We start from the raw sequence: 19401 nt of genomic DNA, 5'->3' as shown, positions 1-19401 counted from the left end.
GTAGTACATTCAATAATAGATCCTATAATATCCTACTATATACCTTTGTTACTATGGTCTAAAATGGACATTAAATATTGACAACATCATTGCAATTTACATGGTGGAAGGAGTTCATTAACTCAATAGTGATTTGGGCATTTTCACTACCCCACGTGACCCTTGACGGACCAACCCTCAAAGAAAAGCAGAATGATCCACATTAACAAGTGATCAATTTACAACACAAAGTGTTGAATGAAGGTAGAAAATGGGTCTTCCGTTGAGTGTCATGGAATCATGTTAGTAGGTCCAAGCAGATTGGGGCTTGTTGCAGTGTTGAATTTGTACAAACATATGTTGGTTTGGAGATTTTCCATTTTTATGAGCTATGTTTCAACCATGAAGTGATGGCGGATAAGTTTATGAGGGTGTGAATGACGCTCATAATATGGTCACAATGTGTGCTAGGCACATGGTTTCTATCTTCCATTTAGAGTTGAAGTGTTTCTATTGAGGGTCATGGTCGAGAAATTACACATGGGAGATGCTTTAAGGGTGAGGAAGATTGCCAATTGAATGTTTCTCTTTCCTGAACATACCACGCCACTTTATCACTTGTCTCATTTCAAGATATCACTTGACATATATTTTTCTAACATTGGATTCCATAACTAGGATTTCAAAGTCCCCATTTCAATGGGTGTTTCCTTAGGTAGGTTGGATCACAATGGCCATTATCAGTTGCTCATAATTTTCGTGTGCATGGTGTTTATGTTTTTTGTTTTTGTTTGGAAATTCCTCGTAAGCCCCCATACATAAAATAGGGACAATTTCCACGCAGAAAAAACAAGTAACATCTATGTGTTAGTCTACATGTAACATCTTAAGAGTATTTAGTACGTTTGATTAAACAAAACTATATATTGTAATTTTGTTCTTCCGTAAATATATGGTCCCTTGCATAACGTGCCAAAAGATGGGGGAGTTCAATTTCTTCTTGTCATTCAAGAGTTTTGGACCATTGAAAATGAAAGGGAGCCTACCTTTCTAAAATGAGCATCTGTAGTTTGGAACGTGTAAGAGAAAAAGGGGCAACGAGATAAAGGCACATGCACTGTACATAGACTGACTAACATGAGGCAACTAAAACCGACAAGTGAAGATTCTAGACTTTTTAAAAATCTAGCAACTTTATATACAATATCTTCTTCTTATCTATATCTCTAGCCTTTTAACATTTTTAAACTCAGAAATCCAAATTGTAAAGAGTATAACCTAGGAATATCCAGGAGAAACTAGTATGCATATAACAAGTATGGGCAACATCTCGAAATGTGTGCCCCGTGGCACTATTGTTTTCATAGAAGTGGGGTTGTAAATTTTGACTAATTGCCAAGCCGGATGGGTAGCCAAGAGGATAAAGCTCATGCTTCCAATGAGATCATTAGAGCTATGACCTTCTACAATGAAGTGGATGCAGGATGTGGCATTATATTTGACCATGGGCTATTATACATTGGTCGTGTAATTAAAGTGATGTTTGTCATGTTACCATGATGGGTTTCCGAAAGGTGTGATATACTTCTAATGTGATGTAAAAAAGAAAGAATCTACAATGGTGTCACAAATTTATAGGTTATGGAACCCTCAAGGCTAGAGAATCTTTTAAATTTTCTAAGTAATGATTATGTTTCATAAATATTAGTCACACTTCCCAATCCATCGTAAATTTTGACAAATCCTTAAATATGTCATCTTAAGAATATATAGAAGCTTGGGAAAACCTTAATGCATTGCTAGAGAGTTGTCATCTTTATAGAAACGTGAATTTTGACAAATTATGGATCGCGTAAGTAATTGTTGGAAATCGTCACAAAATACAAGGATCAAACTGATGAGATGTAGAGTTGAATACACAAACATATATATGGAGGCCAAGTTGCATACATCTCACGTTAATGTATGAGCTAGAGGCCTAACTAGGTTTCCTTCATGCTAACAATACCAAGGACTCACAGCTCAAGAGCTTTGTCTTTCATAGAGTGATTGCGTATTTGACAAATATGACACTATTGTATGCAAGACAAGTGTCAAGGCATGCCACACTTTATAAAGCAAATACCCAAAGGAGGATGGGGCTACAATCTTGTCGACCACTACAAGCCATAGTCGTCTATCATCTAAGGAGATTAAAATTTCATTGTTTTCCATGCGCGATGAATAAAGTTTAAACTAGTGTCACTACTATAGTAATGATTATTATTTTTGTTTAAAGAGTCTTTATTTCAAATGAGATGATGCAAAGGTAAAGTGCAAAACAAATTGGTGAGTGTCTATCCTTTGGGGGTATAAAAAGGGTGGGTGAGAGAGAACATAAGGCAAACAAACATGGATCCTCATCACAATCATCCTCACTCACAACCACACCCTCATCCTACACCAGCTCCACCACCACACCACACACCTCCACCACCACATCACACCCCTGCACCTCCACCACCACATCACACCCCCGCACCTCCACCACCACATCACGCTCCCGCTCATCCGGCACCTCACCATGGCCCTTCTCCACCTCCCCCCCAAGGAGGACCAAGACACCATTAACCATATATAAGTGCTCTCAACACATACATCAACTTAATATAACCTTCCAAAGTCTCTATATGTAGTATGCACACCCAATAACACCTTTGGTTTTAGTGACCTTGCTATTGTGACCCTTTTTCAATAACAAGGGCTCTCTCATCCACAGTATACCATGATGATGTATGTTACTACCTACTCTATGTATAATTTGTGAAGAAATATAAAAAATATGTTCACATAATCATGGTTTTGTGATTTCTCCATACACCCCCCCCCCCCCCCCCCCTCTTCTTCTCTCCCTCTCCATAAATAGTATTTCTCGAATTGAATTAAGGGAAGAACTCCGATATATTATTCTTGCTTCTTTTTTCTTTACTTGTGTATTCCGAAGTTTCTTTAGTTCCCCCAAAGTCCTCAAATAATAGCATGTATGATTAATGAAAAACATCACAAATGGGCCAAATATGATTTCTTAAATAGCAAAATACGAATTGCTTGAACAAAAAGCAACGCGATTAACCCAAGGATATTCAAGGAGATAACCCTAAATTTGATTAACGACTCAGAGAAATAAAGAGAAGAAAAAACGTGGGGGTATTCTGACAGATGTCTTCCTAGTGAACAATGACCTTACAGTGTAATTTGATTAAAGAGAAGTTGCAATACATGCTTGCTTATGTATTCAACTTTAACCATATTGTGGTAAGCTAGCAACACGGCTTTTGGTGCCAAGAAGTGTGATCATATGGATAAGGACTTTAAAAAAAGTGGTACCTTTATTTTTCTTCCTAGAGGTATCATGATACACATCAAACAAGGTAACAATGGTCCAATAGAATTTAAATATCAATTGTCACTTTCTTTCTTTTCTTTCTAGGCAGGCCCATTAGGCATCATTAGGAGTAGTTAAGGTTTTGTGTTACCAATTTTAAGCAAAAACTCTTAATGGTGATGTTAGGTTCTGTAGTCTTTTTACATGTTGAAATTTTGTGTTACTACTTTTTCATCCGAAACCTCGTCCAAGTATCATGTTGATGGTTGAACTTTTTTCCTTGTTCAATATCCATGACAAGTGTGACTATTTCCAATCTTTTTTCTTATGGGATATCACTATTTAATGTCATGTTGGTGGTTGAACTTTTTGTGCAATATAATTTCAATCATTTTCCTTGTTGCTCATCCATGTAATGATTTCAATCACTTTTCTTTATTCACTACTTTTATAATTGAATTCATCTGATTTAATCATTTCTAACTTTCTCAGGGGAGATGATGAATGTGGACACACCTACACCACTTGACCTCTCTCTTGAGGAAGCAGAAATGCAAAGAACAACCAAACGCCCTCCAATGTCGAGCTTTAAAGCAACTCGATGTGGAGTAGAAACAATTAAGAAGATAAGGGATCGTGAGCTACGCCGCCTAGCAACTATGGTTACGATATCGTTTACATTGGGACCACGGGCCACCTCCACATTGAAACCCTTTGACCTCCCGCTTCTTTTTGAGAGACTTGGATGGAAATGAAACTAGGCCTAGTATAAATCCATTTCCTTATAGAACATGTTTTTTTTCTATAACTCTTTAGCTTACGCTCTATATTTTTATTTTTATTTTTCACTATCAATGAATGGGTAAACACCCCATTTTTATTGTAAACCAATTGTCTCATGGCCCAATTTTGGTCTTAGAAGACGTTAATATATCATTCTTTCTCTGATTCTATCATGTAATTATTTCTCTCCTCTACCACATGTTCCCCATAATTTATTTGCGGGAAATGTATAAAAACAAATTCTAGTATTGGGCATAATAATCTAAAGTTGGACTCTCTAATGAGGGTAAGATTACTTATGATTACTCAGGCCAATTTTGACCTTCGGGAGGTCTACTTAAATCATAATATTCTACATGGTTGGGCAAAGCCAATCGCAAGGATCAAATTTGTATTATCTCAATGTATGCCTTGGTAAATCTCATATTGATTGTTAAATTGGAAATATTTATGAGATTCTTTCCAAGTCCAAGACATGTTTCAAAAATAATTACGCTAAAAGCTACAATAATCCTCTTGGCTAAAGACACCTTGCAATGTAATATTCAAAGTCTTAAAACTACAGATTCCCCATGACTGTGACTGGTGACAACAGCAACTCCAAATTAAAATTTCCAATAAACATATATTCGTATGTCTGATACATAAAGCATTATTTCATTCAATAATGCACTTTTAGAGTGCTGATGGCATCCTGTGAATGCCCTTAAGATATCCAAAACTTATTAACAAACCTTGCTTCCTTTAAGAAAAAAGGATATAGACAACAATGGGACAATAGCTTTTAGTGGAGGAAAGATGGATTGGATTACAGATGAAATCCCATTTGATCAAACAAACACCATAGGAAACATGATGCCAAACAATTCGAAAAAAAGTTTCCCGAGGCATTTTCATCATCGTATATATGTACCTAGACCCTTTCAATTTTGATATGTTCAAACGATCTGACATATATGACATAATTTTAGTTTGATCCATGTGACCTTGCACTATAAACCCTGTAGGCCGCAAATCCTATAACAGCTACTGCTGCACCCACTGCAAATCATAAGCCACGAATTCATTATGCATATAATATGAGTATCAAACATAGACTACAATTTGTAACTATATCAAAGATTTACTAAACATTAAACAGAAGCAGCTTAGAAAATGAAGTCACAAACCTGATAACACCACAAGTGAGCGATTCACTATCCGCTTGTAGTTCTGATAGCTTTTCCCTGCTTCAGTGATCGGGATGCTCATATGTGGACGCTGCGCAGCATCAACAATTCGGCGATAAATGTTGCAAATATCACCCAACTTCATACTCACTGAAATGGGAGCCTCCATTCCCAGGTCCTGGCATACCTGTATCAATTTTGAAGGCTCAAACAACGACCAACCATACATCTATATAACTTTATTTTTATATTTATACAACTACACTACAAAATATGTGCATTTATATTTATACTGACACCTACATACATTTACTTATATATAAATATCGAAAGATGGATATAGCCAATTTGAGGAATGTCAATCTTGCAATTGCCTAATCGGAAATTCTGAAGATAATGATATATGTTTTTTCGTTTTTATGAACATTTTATTACCCGAGCTGAATCAGATATGGCTGCAGCTTGTGGACCCAAATCATCCTTTGCAGCCACAAGAAGGCATGGAACCTCAAAACCATTCTTTTCACCATGGACTGTGACATCCAATAAAAGTTCAAAGTTTTTCTCCCATGACAATCTGTCCGAACTGAAACAACACAGATCAAGTAAAAATTTTAAATCTCTCACACACATCAGAACAGACATGTAATTTTTAAAGCTTGAAATAAATCCTAAAGCAGGGTAAATTGATCAGGAGATGCAGTGACCATTTTGACCTATTAGTAATCAACTGCTTCCACGAGGCACGTATTTTCATATAGTGCTAAAAAGAAATTTTCCATTTAGCTTTACCAGACTATTTCCTATACAATCACATTTGTCAAAAAACATGTAACACATGAAGTCAGTACCTGTCATACACAAACACTGCCACATCACAAGATGCCAATGCATCCTTCTTTGCTAAAATTGTTGGGACAGATGCACTTGGAATCTCTCGCAAAACAAGTGTTTTTCTTGGACCCTGCAGCAATCCATTATCCAAGCAAATGTTGGTCTTCCATGCAAACTACGTTCAAAATTAAAACTGACAAAAATCAGTTCGGGAAAACAAAATCTTACCCCAATGGATTCCACAATATTTACAGTATAATGTTCATCTTCAGTTTGGGTGTATGTATCAACATAGGGCCTGTAATGGTGAGAACCCTTAACATTATTGAGATGTTCTATACAACATGCTTCAACTCCAGAGGTTCATAATGCAGTGTATGTAAGACCTCTTCCTCTTTGGCTTCCACATTCTCTAGGAAATTCAAAAGCACCAGATGATAATTACCTTCCAATAAGAGCCTGGAGAAGGGCAGTCTTTCCAGCTCTTACTGGTCCAAAAACAAAGCAATTCAAGACATTGCGTTGTGATTGCTCCCTTTTCCGATCCAAACGTCGTCTTCTTGTTATGTTAAAAGCAGTATTCAAATCCCCAGGGTAGTTAAGGTATATAAGGTGTGCAAGACTTTTAACAGGATCTAGCAATGTCATCAGAGCCCACTGTATACACATACATGCTTCAATACGATTATAAAACAAATTTAGTCAATACATTTGTATTAAAGTGAAGGAAACCTGAGATAGAAAGCCATTCACGGTCAAGCCACCCATGGCGTTTTTCTCTGCACAATCTTTATAAAGTGGATCCTCCCATGGACTGCAAAAAGCAAATATAGCAGATAAGAAAGAATCAACCCATAAAGATTTGTACTGGATCCATCAAAGCACAGAACATGATCCCTCGGAAATGTCTTTTCGACAACGCTTGGTTTGTGTGATACCGTGTTAGAACTATTGCAACATAGAATTTGTAGTATTTCTGTACCAGCCTCTGCTTCTCAAAATTTTCTATGGCACAAAAAAGAAGTGTCTAATAATGTTACCTTGATGGAGCAGTAGAGAACAGGTCTTCAAGTTCCTGTGGCCGTAATGCTCCGTCCTGCGTCAAATTTATTACAAATCAATCACGCACAGAAATCTTTTTGCAAATTTATTCTATATGAAGTTTCATGAAATAATTAGAATCATTATGTTTTATTTAAGATTCAAGCCAAGATAGAGTGGTTACTTTTCAACAAATCAGCAGAGAAAACGTCCATTTTACTCCAGTATAGTTATAGGCATTTATTAAAAGATCAAATCAGAGTCAGACCAAATTCAAGCACATACAGTAGAACAACAAAAAAACTCCTATATTGAGATATGCTTTACTTACTCCATCAAGATCATAGGCAGCAAAAATACGTTTCAAGAAATCTATTGTTTTATCCGTCAGCTCTACACTCTGCAAACAAATAAAATGAATGCACCATAAAGACTCTAGAACAAGCATGAAGTTTCAAATTGATGGTGTATTACCTGATCAGGCGCACGTTTAAAAGATGGAGTTTGAAGCAAGTCATCTCTTAATTTGACCTCATCATCATACCCAAATTTTCTTAGAACTGTCCAAGTGGTTTCCAAACGTCCACGTTCAATGAAAAGTGCATGCAGAAACAAGAAGCCTGTCAATGTTAGCCCATTTTCATTCACCCCTTCTGGCAGCTTTTCAGCAACTACCTTTTTTACTCCTACAACTTCTGATGGTTGTAAGGGAGCATTAAAACATTTCACCTGTAAATAACAGTTACAATCATGAACACGCTAATGTTAATATGAACCTTGTTTACCTTCATAAAATCAAAATAGTTTGGCTTTTCAAACTAAATGCATATGACTGAGTGAATGAGTGGGTTTAGGTAAGAGAAATAAGATGACAGAAACATGATAAAAATGATGAAGAAAATAGACCAAATACATAGCCATAGATACTTTAGTACATTCTACACTAGATCTAAAAGCAGTATAGACTGTCAAGCACTGGGCATAAAATGGACAAGATGTAACAGTATCCCTATGGCCTCCTCACATCACTGGTGAGTCATCGTGAAGAAAGAGTTACTCAAACTTAATATATAATCATTCATAGTATGCACTGTTGAGTGCATGGACGACCACACTAGGTATTTATCACTTTCCCAGAGAGTAATGAGCACACTCACTAATGAAGAAACCCAGCATTGAGTTTTTTTCAAAAGAAGATGTACAATTTGTCAAAGCATACATATATACATATCGTATAATGTACAAAAAATAAAGCATAAGCTCAGACAAACAGGATTCAAATTGTGTTGTCCATATAATGATTAAATGAGTCTATTAACAATAGTTGTTAGTTGTTATCTATAAATCAGCTCAGGTAATGTGCATTGATCAGTGAAAGAAATACTTTGGGAGCAAACCTGGAAATCATTCAGCTCAGCATCACTTAATGCACCATCACGGTCATTATCACATAAAATAAATATCCTTTTCAATGCTCGAACACAGCGTGGCTTTAAAATTTGAAGCTCTTGATCAAATAGAGGTGCTGTTGGATGCAAAACAGCCTTCTGTGCATAATAGAACACTTCTGCAACCTGCAAAAAAAAATATCATCTGGAAACTGTCATGACTTTCAATGACAAACTCAACATATCCAAGAAGCCTTTACCGATATCTAGTAATGAATAAGAATGGCCAATGCTGAGTGTAATGGAATACTTTTTCAGAACATGTGTTTTATAATGCCTGGAACAGTTTCACAATCCAGAAATAGCAGCCACAAGTGTACAATAATGAAAAACATTTATTGGTAGGGAAACAATTTTGGAAAAGGTTTTTCAAAAGATTTGGAACAGCAGAAGATGGTAAATCTGGAGCAGAATCAATGCCAAGAAAACATTGTACATTACAATTGCACAGAGCTAGATACACCTAATCATAGACAATGACACTAATAGAGCCTAAACTTAATGACCCTAAATTCCCAATTCCTCCGAGCATCACATTTAATAACTAAAGCTATGTCCATTTATATCAAACATTGAATCTCGAATCATTTCAGCATCGTCCCACGAGAAAATACCCCTGAAATATTACAAAAATTGGTTCATATATCCAATTGCATTTCGCCTTGATTATTGAGCGGATCATGTATGTTCCACACAATGAAATTAAGAGCATATTTTGCAACATCAAGATAGTAATCCAAACATTATATTCAAATGCCCTTTGCCATGAGTTGTGCGTAACTATTCAAGATAAACAACAGAATGTACAATTGGATAGTGGACATGAGTCTCTAACTATCCGACTGCACTTATCCTTCATAATCTTGCACAATCTGTGTATGTAAACACTGTAAAGTTGAGCATGTAATTCAAAGGCATTAACATAATGGGAGAAACACTGTCCAAATGCTCTTCACCTAGATTTGTCCATAACTTCAGAAACATTTGCAGTCAGCTTTAGGAGAAATGATCATGAGAGAAACTGCACTAAAAATGAAGTTAAGAAAGAGACCATCGCAATATAGTGAGAAGTTAGGTTTGATGACAATGTATACACGGATTGTCCTATTTATGTAGTACTGAAATTGATTAACTCCCATAGTTCTAGATTTAGGATTCTCTATGTCTACTACATGACAAATGTAACAATCAACAAGGGGAGATAGAAAAACTGATGCATTGTTAATACTCTCACATTCATAAAACCCAATGAATGGTTTGGGAATTAGTTTGCAAACACATTCCCTGTCCATATAATAATGCCAACGTCCATTAGTGCTTTCTGTATGGCCAAAATGTTTTCAAGAAACTTTTGGCAAGTCAAAATCAAAATGTGATGAATTTGGCACTGGTTTGAGTTGACACCATTACTATACTATAATCCCTTCTGTATTGAAACTCATCTCATGATCTCTATTTGCTATCCCTAGCACACAATCATCACAAAGTGGATACTGAAATACGTATATACCTGGATTTGCTTCAGAGCTGAGCACTCAATGCATGTCTCTATCTCTCTAAACTCTTGCATAATCGGCGTCATCATTTGCTCAAGGCTCATTTGCTGATTGCTTCGAAGATCCAGCTTACATCCAACAATAATAACCGGGACTTTCACCTGCCATGGGTATTTTGTAGCTTAAAGAGTGGTTAATGATGTCAAGCCCAGACAAAACATAGATAGGAGATTTTACTTACATCAAGACGTCGCAGTTCAGGAAGCCAATATGTCGATATGTGCTCAAGTGTATCAAGCCTTTCACAAGAGTATGTAAGCACAACCACATCTGCCTTCTTGCATTCATCCTCTAACTTCACTTTGTCCTGTGGCCTGGAATTATGTGAATCATAGATGATGTAACGCAATCAAACATATTGTCAATTGGAGGTGCAAAGCCACTGAATCTACAGAAAGTTAAGATGAAACAAAATAAAATGATAACTGTTCACTCAATGATATGATGTAAATTGATGCAAAATCCGTGTGAAATACATCTGAATCCATGTAATTGCTCGTGAACAAATATATGTTACCACGCCACAGACTGTTATGATGTAATGCAAGCAAAAACAGTTACAATTTGTGGTACCTTCCATTGAACAGGCACCAGGCATATTGACACAAAAGAACAACTGGCCATGGAATGAAGGGATATAATGCAATAAAAACCAGCAATAATCTGACGAGGAAATACAGTAAATTTCTGCATATGGAAAAAAATATGCACACTAAAACAGAAACAATGCATTGTGAGGATTCATAGAATCTATGTGTAAAAACCTACAACAATTTGAGGTGGATATTCATTAGATTTATACATGTGGAAAAACGTATGCATGCAGAAAACAGAAACAATGTCATTAGAGAAGATTCATGGAATTAATACATAGGCACAATGTAAAGAAACAACAAAACCAAGATGACAATCTAGCCCTAGGAAAAACTGAATTCAGTGAATTCACAAAGGCATTAATGAATAAAATGCAAATAGAAATAACGCATGCATTTAATCTAGGCAATCGAATTGAAGGGATAGGCAGAACTTTAGTCCTGTTTGAATTCCTCCCTCCTGCTCATTTTTCAGCGTAAGGGCAATTGAATCTATAAATAAAGTCAGGCATCATTAAAAAAGCAAGGACATAATGAACCAAAGCACAAATGTTGAGTTTATGCACAGACCGCATTTTGAAGCAAAAAAAAACCAAGCAAAATGACTAAAAAAATAGAGACAGAGATAAGAACTAAGAGCTATGATGGATAAAAACAAATGAGGCCCAAGGGGGGAAACAAAATGAGCAGAAACACACAATAACGAAAACACAAAAGGCTTCATACAAACACACCTATTGAATCTACAAAAGAGCATGACTAAAAGGGCCAAAAGGTAGAACAAAATGAGGAAAAAAAAACTTAACAAAACTAACACAAAATGGGCCATCAGGGGGGAGGAAGAAGAAATAACAATAATAATAAGGAAAGAAAATTCCTGTTTGTTTCAATTTTTCTCTTTTGTCTTGTTTCGATCTATTGTTGTTTTCCAATCCATTGTTCGTGTAGTACTAACCTGGAGGAGGTATCGATGATGTTGAGGGGAACTCTGTCTGCGTAGAAATCAGACGGAAGGCGAGTGGGGGGGAGAACAGGGGGCACATAAGCAGGGAAGGAGTCTGTGGAGACGGCATGGATGAGGCTGGACTTGCCACAGGCCATGTCTCCCACAACAACCACTCTCACGCTGCTCACGGCGGCTGGCCCTCCTCCTGCTCCTGCTCCTGCTCCAGCTCCAGCTCCTGCTCCAGCTCCGCCTCCACCTGCAGCAGCAGCAGAGCTCGCCATTGCCATAGCCGAAACAACAACAACAACACAGAAGTGTGCGTCCTCCTCCTCCTTCCTCCTCGGTTTCAGTCTTCCTGCCTTCTTGGTAAAATAATTGTGTTTGTTACAATTTTTAGGGTTATATCATTTGAAAAACTGAGTATTCATAATTCTACCCAACCATGTCTTGTCTTATGCATACATATATACATATGTACATACATATATACATATGTACATACATACATACCATATGGCATACATGCATTCAATGGCTAATTCTCTGCCTACCCATGTCTTATGATATACATACCATACATATATACATACATACATTCATGGCTAACTCTCTTTTTTCTTTTGTCGTAATTAGCTTACCCTAGTGGTAAGTTGTTAAACTTGGGTTCGAAATTAAATTCTCTCTATTTTCTTTTTCGTAAATAAAGGCTTTCATTAGGAAAGAAAATAACACGACCATAACTAACTTACTACAAGGTATAGAACCCTTCTAGGGATCTAAATACTACTAGTACTCCAACCTCAATGACACCCTACAATTCAAATGATGAGTCCAATTCTCTCTTTCTCTTTCTCTTCGTAATTAGCTTACCCTATTGGTAAGTCGTTACATTACAAGCCTCTACATCTGTTGCGAAACCCGATTTCCTCACCTCTCTATTATATGCTTCATATATATCTCTTAATTCGCGTGGATGAAATGTAGGGGTTGAACCCATGACCACATGGTCTCCATTGGGCAACCTTACCAACTAAACTACATCCAACTAGTCTCTCTTTATTTCTCCCTCTCAGCTACATCCTTACCCTTCGGGGACATTTGATAAATTTGGAACGATACATAGAAGATAAGCATGGTCGTTGTGCAAGGATGACACGCACAAATGGAGAAATGGTCCAAATGTCTTGGGGCCAAATATGGCCTTAGAAGACATTAATATATTTTTCTTTCTTTCTTTCTTTCTTTCTCATAAATAATGGCTTTCATTACGAGTGAAAAAACACACCACGATGATTAACTTACATCAAAGTATAGAACCCGTCACGGAGTTGAGTGCTACTACTTCTAACTAACTAACACCCTACACACCAATTCAAATGTCGAATATGATGATATATGACATTACAAAGTTCTCTTTCTTCATGGTTGATATTTCGTGACTTCTCTAGCACTTGATTGGTGTAAAGAATCGGATATTATTCTTGTGTAGCAGAAGAGATGTGTGTTATTGTTGAGAGATCAAGTTCAACTTAGTTTAGTTAGTTAGTCAACCATGTAACTTCGTAGTTACCTAGATAGAATCTAGTTAGAAATGCTGACTATAACGCCTTAAATAGAACCTTGTACTTAAGTGGGATATTCTAGATCCTCCACTCGTAAGTACATTTAATATAGGACTTACACTTTTGTACTTATATTATCCTCACACATGTGCACCCTTGCACATGAGATCTATATATACCTCATCGTAGGTATTTTTGTATTTGATGATGATAATGCTAATTTAATATAGAGTTAATCATCCCCCATCTTGTGTTGTTCATAAGTGTTAACTTCCTCTCTCTCTCTCTCTCTCTCTCTCTCTCTCTCTCTCACACACACACACACACACATATCACTTAATCTTCCGCTTATCAACTAATCACATAATTAGGTACTAATTAATCTTTGCTTAATTACTTATCTAATTCTTAACATGGTATCAGAGTGTGTGGTATAGTGCATCCACTAAGCCCATCCGCCTCTTCATAATTGTGTGTTCGAAACGCCGACAACAAATTCCAGCCATCCGCTACCGTAGTGCCGCTACGTAGCACGAGTAAGTGATCGAGTGAAGGAAATTGAAAAAGGAAGACACTACATCAAAATGAACACACAAATGGGTAGCTCGATCCCTAGTGAAAAGCTAGACCGGAGCAATTATTCATCTTGGGATTACAAGATGACCCAATACCTTGTCGGCCAAGGGTATTGGAGCTACATCAACGATGCTCAAGAAAATCGACCTGACTCAAAGAACGTCGACTACGCAACATGGGAGCAAGCGGCAAGTCGAGTCATGTATTGCTAGGCAACATGTGTCCACGACCACATGCTTAGCCACATTCAAGATGCCAAGACGCCTAAAGAAGTGTGGGCGAACTTAAAGAAAACGTTTGTCGCCAACACAACCACTCGAAAGCTTCAACTCCAACAAGATTTGAACAACATTCGGCAAAAAGACATGTCCGTGTTGGAGTATTCACCGCCAAGATCAAGAGCATTTGTGACTTGCTTAGCTCCATCAAAATAAACATCGACGAAGACGAGAAGGTGCAAGTATGCTTGGGCAGCCTCGCACAATGATTCGATTCATTGAGGACGGCAATCTTGGCGAGGGAAAATCCTCCTTCGTTCTTCAACCTTCAATCAATGTTAATGGTTGAAGAAAACCACATCCAAACCAAAACCAAGACATCAGAATGACAAATGTTCTTTTCGAATTCGGATGGTGGCCAAGGACGAGGACGAGGTCGAGGCGGTAGAAGAGGTCGATTCGAGCCATCACACGAAGGGAACTCATGACGGGAACTAAAACGCTCCATATGCGCAACGCTCGGCCACAACCGAGCTTAGAATCATACACAAAAAAACAGGAATGAATGCACGACACAGTGGAGAGAAGAGCACACAGGATGTTTACGTGGAAAACCCAAACTAGGGAAAAAACCACGGCAGCCCACATGCTGCAAACTATCACTATGTTATAGTATACAACAGTGAAGCACCGAGGCAACAACCTCGAGCTCTCTATCTTCGCCACAGGCGGCGGTTACAACAGAGGCAACAACCTCTTCCTCTCTCTCTCTCTCTGTACACACTTACACGCTCTGATCTCGCGCAGACAAGAATAACAACAACTCACTCAAAAGTTTGCCCTAAGTCATATTTATACTAATATGACTTTTCGGCTATTTACAAATATAGCCACGATGGACTCTCAGAAACATATTTACGAATATGTCTCTTCATCCGCAGAGTGCTCCTCACCGGGCCTGCATCATCCAGATCTTGCCGGGCACTCGTCATCTGGTTCTCACCGGGTCTGCACCATCCAGCTCTCCGTAGCCGGGTACTCCTCATCCGGTTTCGGCCTCGACCGAGTTTCCTTATCAGCATTGTTCTTCTCCCTTCCCATCCGGAGGGACCTGTCTCCCAACAACTCAAACCTTTGACAACAAGACGGAACCCATCGAGGAACCTTGGAAGAAGGGGGAGCTTCCATGCCGAACAAGGTCGGCAAATGATGCCCACAACTTGCAACTATTGCGGAAAAATTGGCCACCGCGAGGAGGAGTGCCGAAAAAGAAGAAGTGAGTTGGCTTCGACAAGTCGACAACTCACGAATTACGCCGCCAACTACGAATACGACGACTACGATGGACTATTCGTAATCAGGCATAGAGCGAATTCTATGTCGGCCTCCGACTCCGCAAGCACCTCCAACTTGGAAGACATGTGATTCGTCGATTCCGGCGCCTCACATCATATGACGTCACACCAAGAGTGGTTTCGTGACTTACGAACGCCGGATGGACCCGGCTTCATAGAGATAGGAGACGACACCACACATCCCATTCGGCACATCGGCAATGTCCCATTCGGGAATGAAGGTGAGCAAACTTGCATCAAGAATGTCTCACATGTGCCCACAATAACGAAGAATTTGGTCTCCATTGGCCAAATCGTGGAGCAAGGCATGCAAGTCCGCTTCAACAACGAAGGATGCTTCATCAAGAAAGATGGTTGACTCATAGCTAAGGGGTGGAGATATAATTGAATGTTCATCCTCGATTCGAACAAGGTGAAATCGACAATGTACACTAAAGGTCTCAAAACCGAGACAAGCATTGAGTTGTGGCACAAGAGAATCGACCACATAAACCTCCAACGGCTCCAAGCTATGCAATCAAAGGGAGTCGTCATCGGACTTCTGTCATTCGAGTCGACCAAGTATGCGAAGCGTGTCAACTCGGCAAACAACATTGACTCCAATTCCTGTCAGGAATAGTGCTAAAATAGAGAGAGAATTAGTACTAGAGAAGGGAAGTACTATTAGTACTAAGAGGACATGACTGCGTAAGACTCCCGAGAGGGAGGAAAGAGAAGAGAAGAGAGAGAGAGAGAAAGAGTGAGTGAGGACGAGAGAGAGAGAGATGATAACAGATGATATATTATAGGAAGAGTAAGTACAAGATGACTATGAGGCTTAAGACTAGCGTTGAACAAATTTGGTTCAAAATAATGCCTAGTGCCTTCTTTTATAGTGTTATTAGGAGTAATCCTGAAGCTTCTAGAATGTTCCAGAGAAATTTGGAATATACATTAATTTCCTATAATAAAACTTAAATGTTCAAATAATATCCTACGTATTACAATAGATGGTATAACATAAGGTCATGTGTTCGAGTCTTGCCATATCATGACACTATCTCCCCCTTAAGACGACGAGTGGAACGAGTCGGCGCTGATTGCGGATCGGGTTTGTTTGGATACTTTTGGTGGAACTCAGAAAGAAGATCTTGAGCATTGGCGACATGGTCGACGGGTTCCCAAGTACGTTCGCCCGGACTATAGCCGAGCCAATCGACCAAATAATAAAGTTTGTTGCGAACAAGTTTGGAATCGAGGATGGCAGCAACATCATACTCCGGGCCGACTTCCAACTCAAGCGGGGGCGGCAGTGGTGTAACACGATTGGGAATAGTGTTTGCTTTATAAGGTTCACGAAGAGAGCTATGGAAAACCGGATGGATCTGAAGATGCGGAGGGAGATCAAGGCGGAACGTGACATCATTAACCTTACTAGTAATATGGAAAGGACTGAGTCGTCGATAATGCAACTTGTCGCACAGTCGAGTAGTCTTGATGTGACGACGTAAGAGCCATATTCGATCGCCGACGGCAAAAGTGGAGGGAAGCCGATGACGATCCGCATAAGTCTTCTGTGGGTGTTGAGCATGACGAAGATTAGTAGAGAGATCCATCTGGATCTTGCGTAGCCTCTCCAAATGATCCTTGGCACGAGGATTGGTAGGTAGCTCTGGGGTGTCGATCACCGACCAACGAGGATGAGAACCAGTATAAGCGTAAAATGAGGAGACCCGAGTCGAGGAGTGAACCGCATTATTATATGCAAACTCCGCAAAGTGGAGAATCTCGGCCCAATCGTCCTGTTGATAACTCAGAAAGCACCGGAGATATTGTTCCAGCGTTTGGTTTGTTCATTCTGCCAGCCCATTGTTGAAGACAAGGTCGTCTATGCGGAAGATCAAGAAGCATTCGATTGGTGTTTGAATACCTGCGTATGACAGTTTCTAGGTCGTTGCACAGAGAGAGAGAGAGAGAGAGAGACACACACAAAAGACTTTCTATTCAATAGAAGAAATAATACAACACCCAACCTTACAAAAAGGTTACAAGGTCACTATATGTAGTGACCGACTTAGGGCAACCACCCTTTATGCTAATTACACAAATGGCCCAAAGGGATAGTGTGAATACGTCCATTATACACCTGTATTCGACACTCCCCCGTAATGGGCGTATACATGGGTTATCTAAGATTACAGGTATAGACTTAGGTTCTCGGACATATCAGCTTTGTTCGAGTCGGCAGGGTCCGAAGGCAGAGGACCGAACTGGTCGGGTCGGAACAGTTGAAGCCGATCATTAAGGAACTGATGTCGGTTGTCGGGAACCATCCTGCTCTGTGTCCGGCTCTAACCGGACTGGTTTGTCGTTACGCCCATCTGATGCCGAAGAGACCGAAAACGATCTGCCGAAAGACACTTGGTCATTCCATCTGCGACATTGTCGGTTGTGGATATTTTCTCTAGACCGATTTTCCCTGAAATGACGCAGTCCCAAACGAAGTGATATCGAACGTCGATATGTTTGGAGGCGTTGTGGTGAACCGGATTTTTCGACAAGGCAACAGCACCTTGACTGTCGCTGTAGACAACTGGAGCCGAGTCATGATCGACTTGTCGAAACGTGTGCGCCAGCCGACCGAGCCACAAAGCTTCTTTTGTTGCGTCGGACGCAGCTACATATTCTGCTTCGGTCGTTGAGGTCGCTGTGCACTCCTGAAGTTTCGACTTCCACGAGATTGCTCCATTGCCGAATTTGAAGCAGTATCCGGTTGTTGATTTCCGACTGTCTATACAGCCGGCGAAGTCCGAGTCGGTGTAACCGACTACGCCTGAGGTTCGGTTCGGACCGAAAAGAATGCCATGGTCTTTTGTGCCAGCCAGATATCTGAACACATGCTTGACTGCGTTCCAATGCGATCGGCCAGGATTGTGCATAAATCTGCTAACGACTCCTACGGCATGAGAAATATCAGGCCGTGTCGCGACCATCAGGTACATAAGGGAGCCGACTGCCGGTGCATACGGTACCGACTTCATATCTTCCCCCTCCGGGCCGGATGTCGGGCAGTCTCGCTGAGAGAGCCGAAAATTCATTGGGAGCGGGGTTGAAGTAGATTTGGCTGATTGCATGTTGAAGCGTTCCAAGACACGTCGGATATAGTCGGTCTGAGACAAAAAAAGATGTCGTTTATCGCGATGCCGACTAATCTTCATGCCGAGTATGTGTCGTGCCGGACCGAGGTCCTTCATGGCAAACTTCAACCGCAGCTGCCGAATGAGATCGGCAAGATCGCCCGCGTGGCGTCCAGAAATTAGCATGTCGTCCACGTAAATGATGAGGAAGATGGGTGATCCATCTTGAGCTGTGTTGGTGAAGAGACAATGGTCCTCATCGCTTTTGGAGAAGCCGATCGATTGGATGAAGTCGTCGAACTTCTTGTACCATTGTCGTGGTGCCTGTTTGAGGCCATATAGACTCTTCCTGAGTCGGCAGACTAGATGTTCTTGGCCAGTTGCCACGAAGCCTTTTGGCTGCTCCATATAAATTTCCTCCTCAAGATCACCATGGAGGAAGGCTGTTTTGACATCTAGCTGAATCAGCTCCAAGTTGTCGGCTGCCACTACGCCGAGTAGAAAACGAAGGGTTGTCATTTTCACCACTGGTGAAAAAATCTCGTCGAAGTCGACGCCATATTCTTGTCGGAAGCCCTTCGCAACTAATCTGGCCTTGTACTTTGGGGTGGTCGAATCAGACGTCTCTTTTAGTCGATAAACCCACTTGCAAGGAAGAGCACGTCGGTTCTTAGGTAATTCGACCAGATCCCAAGTCTTGTTTGCCCGAATGGAGTGCATTTCCGACTCCATCGCCAGATGCCAGGTGGCTGAATCGACAGATGTCGATGCTTCTTCGTAAGACGTCGGTTCGCCGGCGTCGGTGAAGAAGATTCCAGGAGAATACCTCTCCGGAGGTTGCGACAGTCTCTCGGATCGTCG

The 19401-nt window shown here is 39.9% G+C and overlaps 1 protein-coding gene and 1 non-coding gene across 3 annotated transcripts; one reads left to right on the top strand and one right to left on the bottom strand.

Annotated features, from left to right (window-relative positions):
* Positions 1 to 4727: 4727 nt before the first annotated feature.
* LOC147868137 (mitochondrial Rho GTPase 1-like) lies at positions 4728 to 12049 on the bottom strand. Of its 2 annotated transcripts, XM_087315739.1 has the most exons (15): positions 11970 to 12049; positions 11723 to 11939; positions 10356 to 10488; positions 10129 to 10275; positions 8568 to 8744; positions 7645 to 7899; positions 7502 to 7570; positions 7170 to 7225; positions 6862 to 6943; positions 6575 to 6786; positions 6358 to 6427; positions 6147 to 6259; positions 5731 to 5881; positions 5296 to 5482; positions 4728 to 5167 (listed from the first exon to the last, which is right to left on the bottom strand). In XM_087315739.1, exons 1-15 carry the CDS (start codon positions 11998 to 12000, stop codon positions 5094 to 5096), a joined length of 1974 nt encoding a protein of 657 aa, XP_087171865.1. In that variant the 5' UTR covers positions 12001 to 12049; the 3' UTR covers positions 4728 to 5093. The 2 variants fall into 2 exon arrangements, with proteins under 2 accessions (XP_087171865.1, XP_087171871.1); XM_087315745.1 differs by lacking the exon at positions 11970 to 12049 and having other exon boundaries at positions 11723 to 11945.
* A 741-nt stretch (positions 12050 to 12790) lies between these two features.
* Positions 12791 to 12898, top strand: LOC147868136 (U6 spliceosomal RNA). Its single transcript, XR_015532374.1, has one exon. It is a non-coding gene; the product is annotated as a U6 spliceosomal RNA (small nuclear RNA).
* Positions 12899 to 19401: the final 6503 nt, after the last annotated feature.

The sequence above is a fragment of the Azolla caroliniana genome, unplaced genomic scaffold (genome assembly GCF_043228905.1).
Source record: "Azolla caroliniana isolate FFs.n. ecotype wild unplaced genomic scaffold, voAzoCaro1.0.p SCAF_1, whole genome shotgun sequence".
NCBI classification, from domain to species: Eukaryota; Viridiplantae; Streptophyta; class Polypodiopsida; order Salviniales; family Salviniaceae; genus Azolla; species Azolla caroliniana.
This window is presented reverse-complemented; position numbering and strand designations above follow the sequence as displayed.

Coding starts and splice junctions, on each gene's coding strand:
- LOC147868137 (XM_087315739.1), bottom strand. CDS start 12,000: ATGGCAATGGCGAGCTCTGCTGCTGCTGCAG. Junction 10,276..10,355: donor CTGAACTGCGACGTCTTGAT/GTAAGTAAAATC, acceptor TACCCATGGCAG/GTGAAAGTCCCGGTTATTAT. Junction 7,571..7,644: donor TTAAACGTGCGCCTGATCAG/GTAATACACCAT, acceptor ATTTGTTTGCAG/AGTGTAGAGCTGACGGATAA.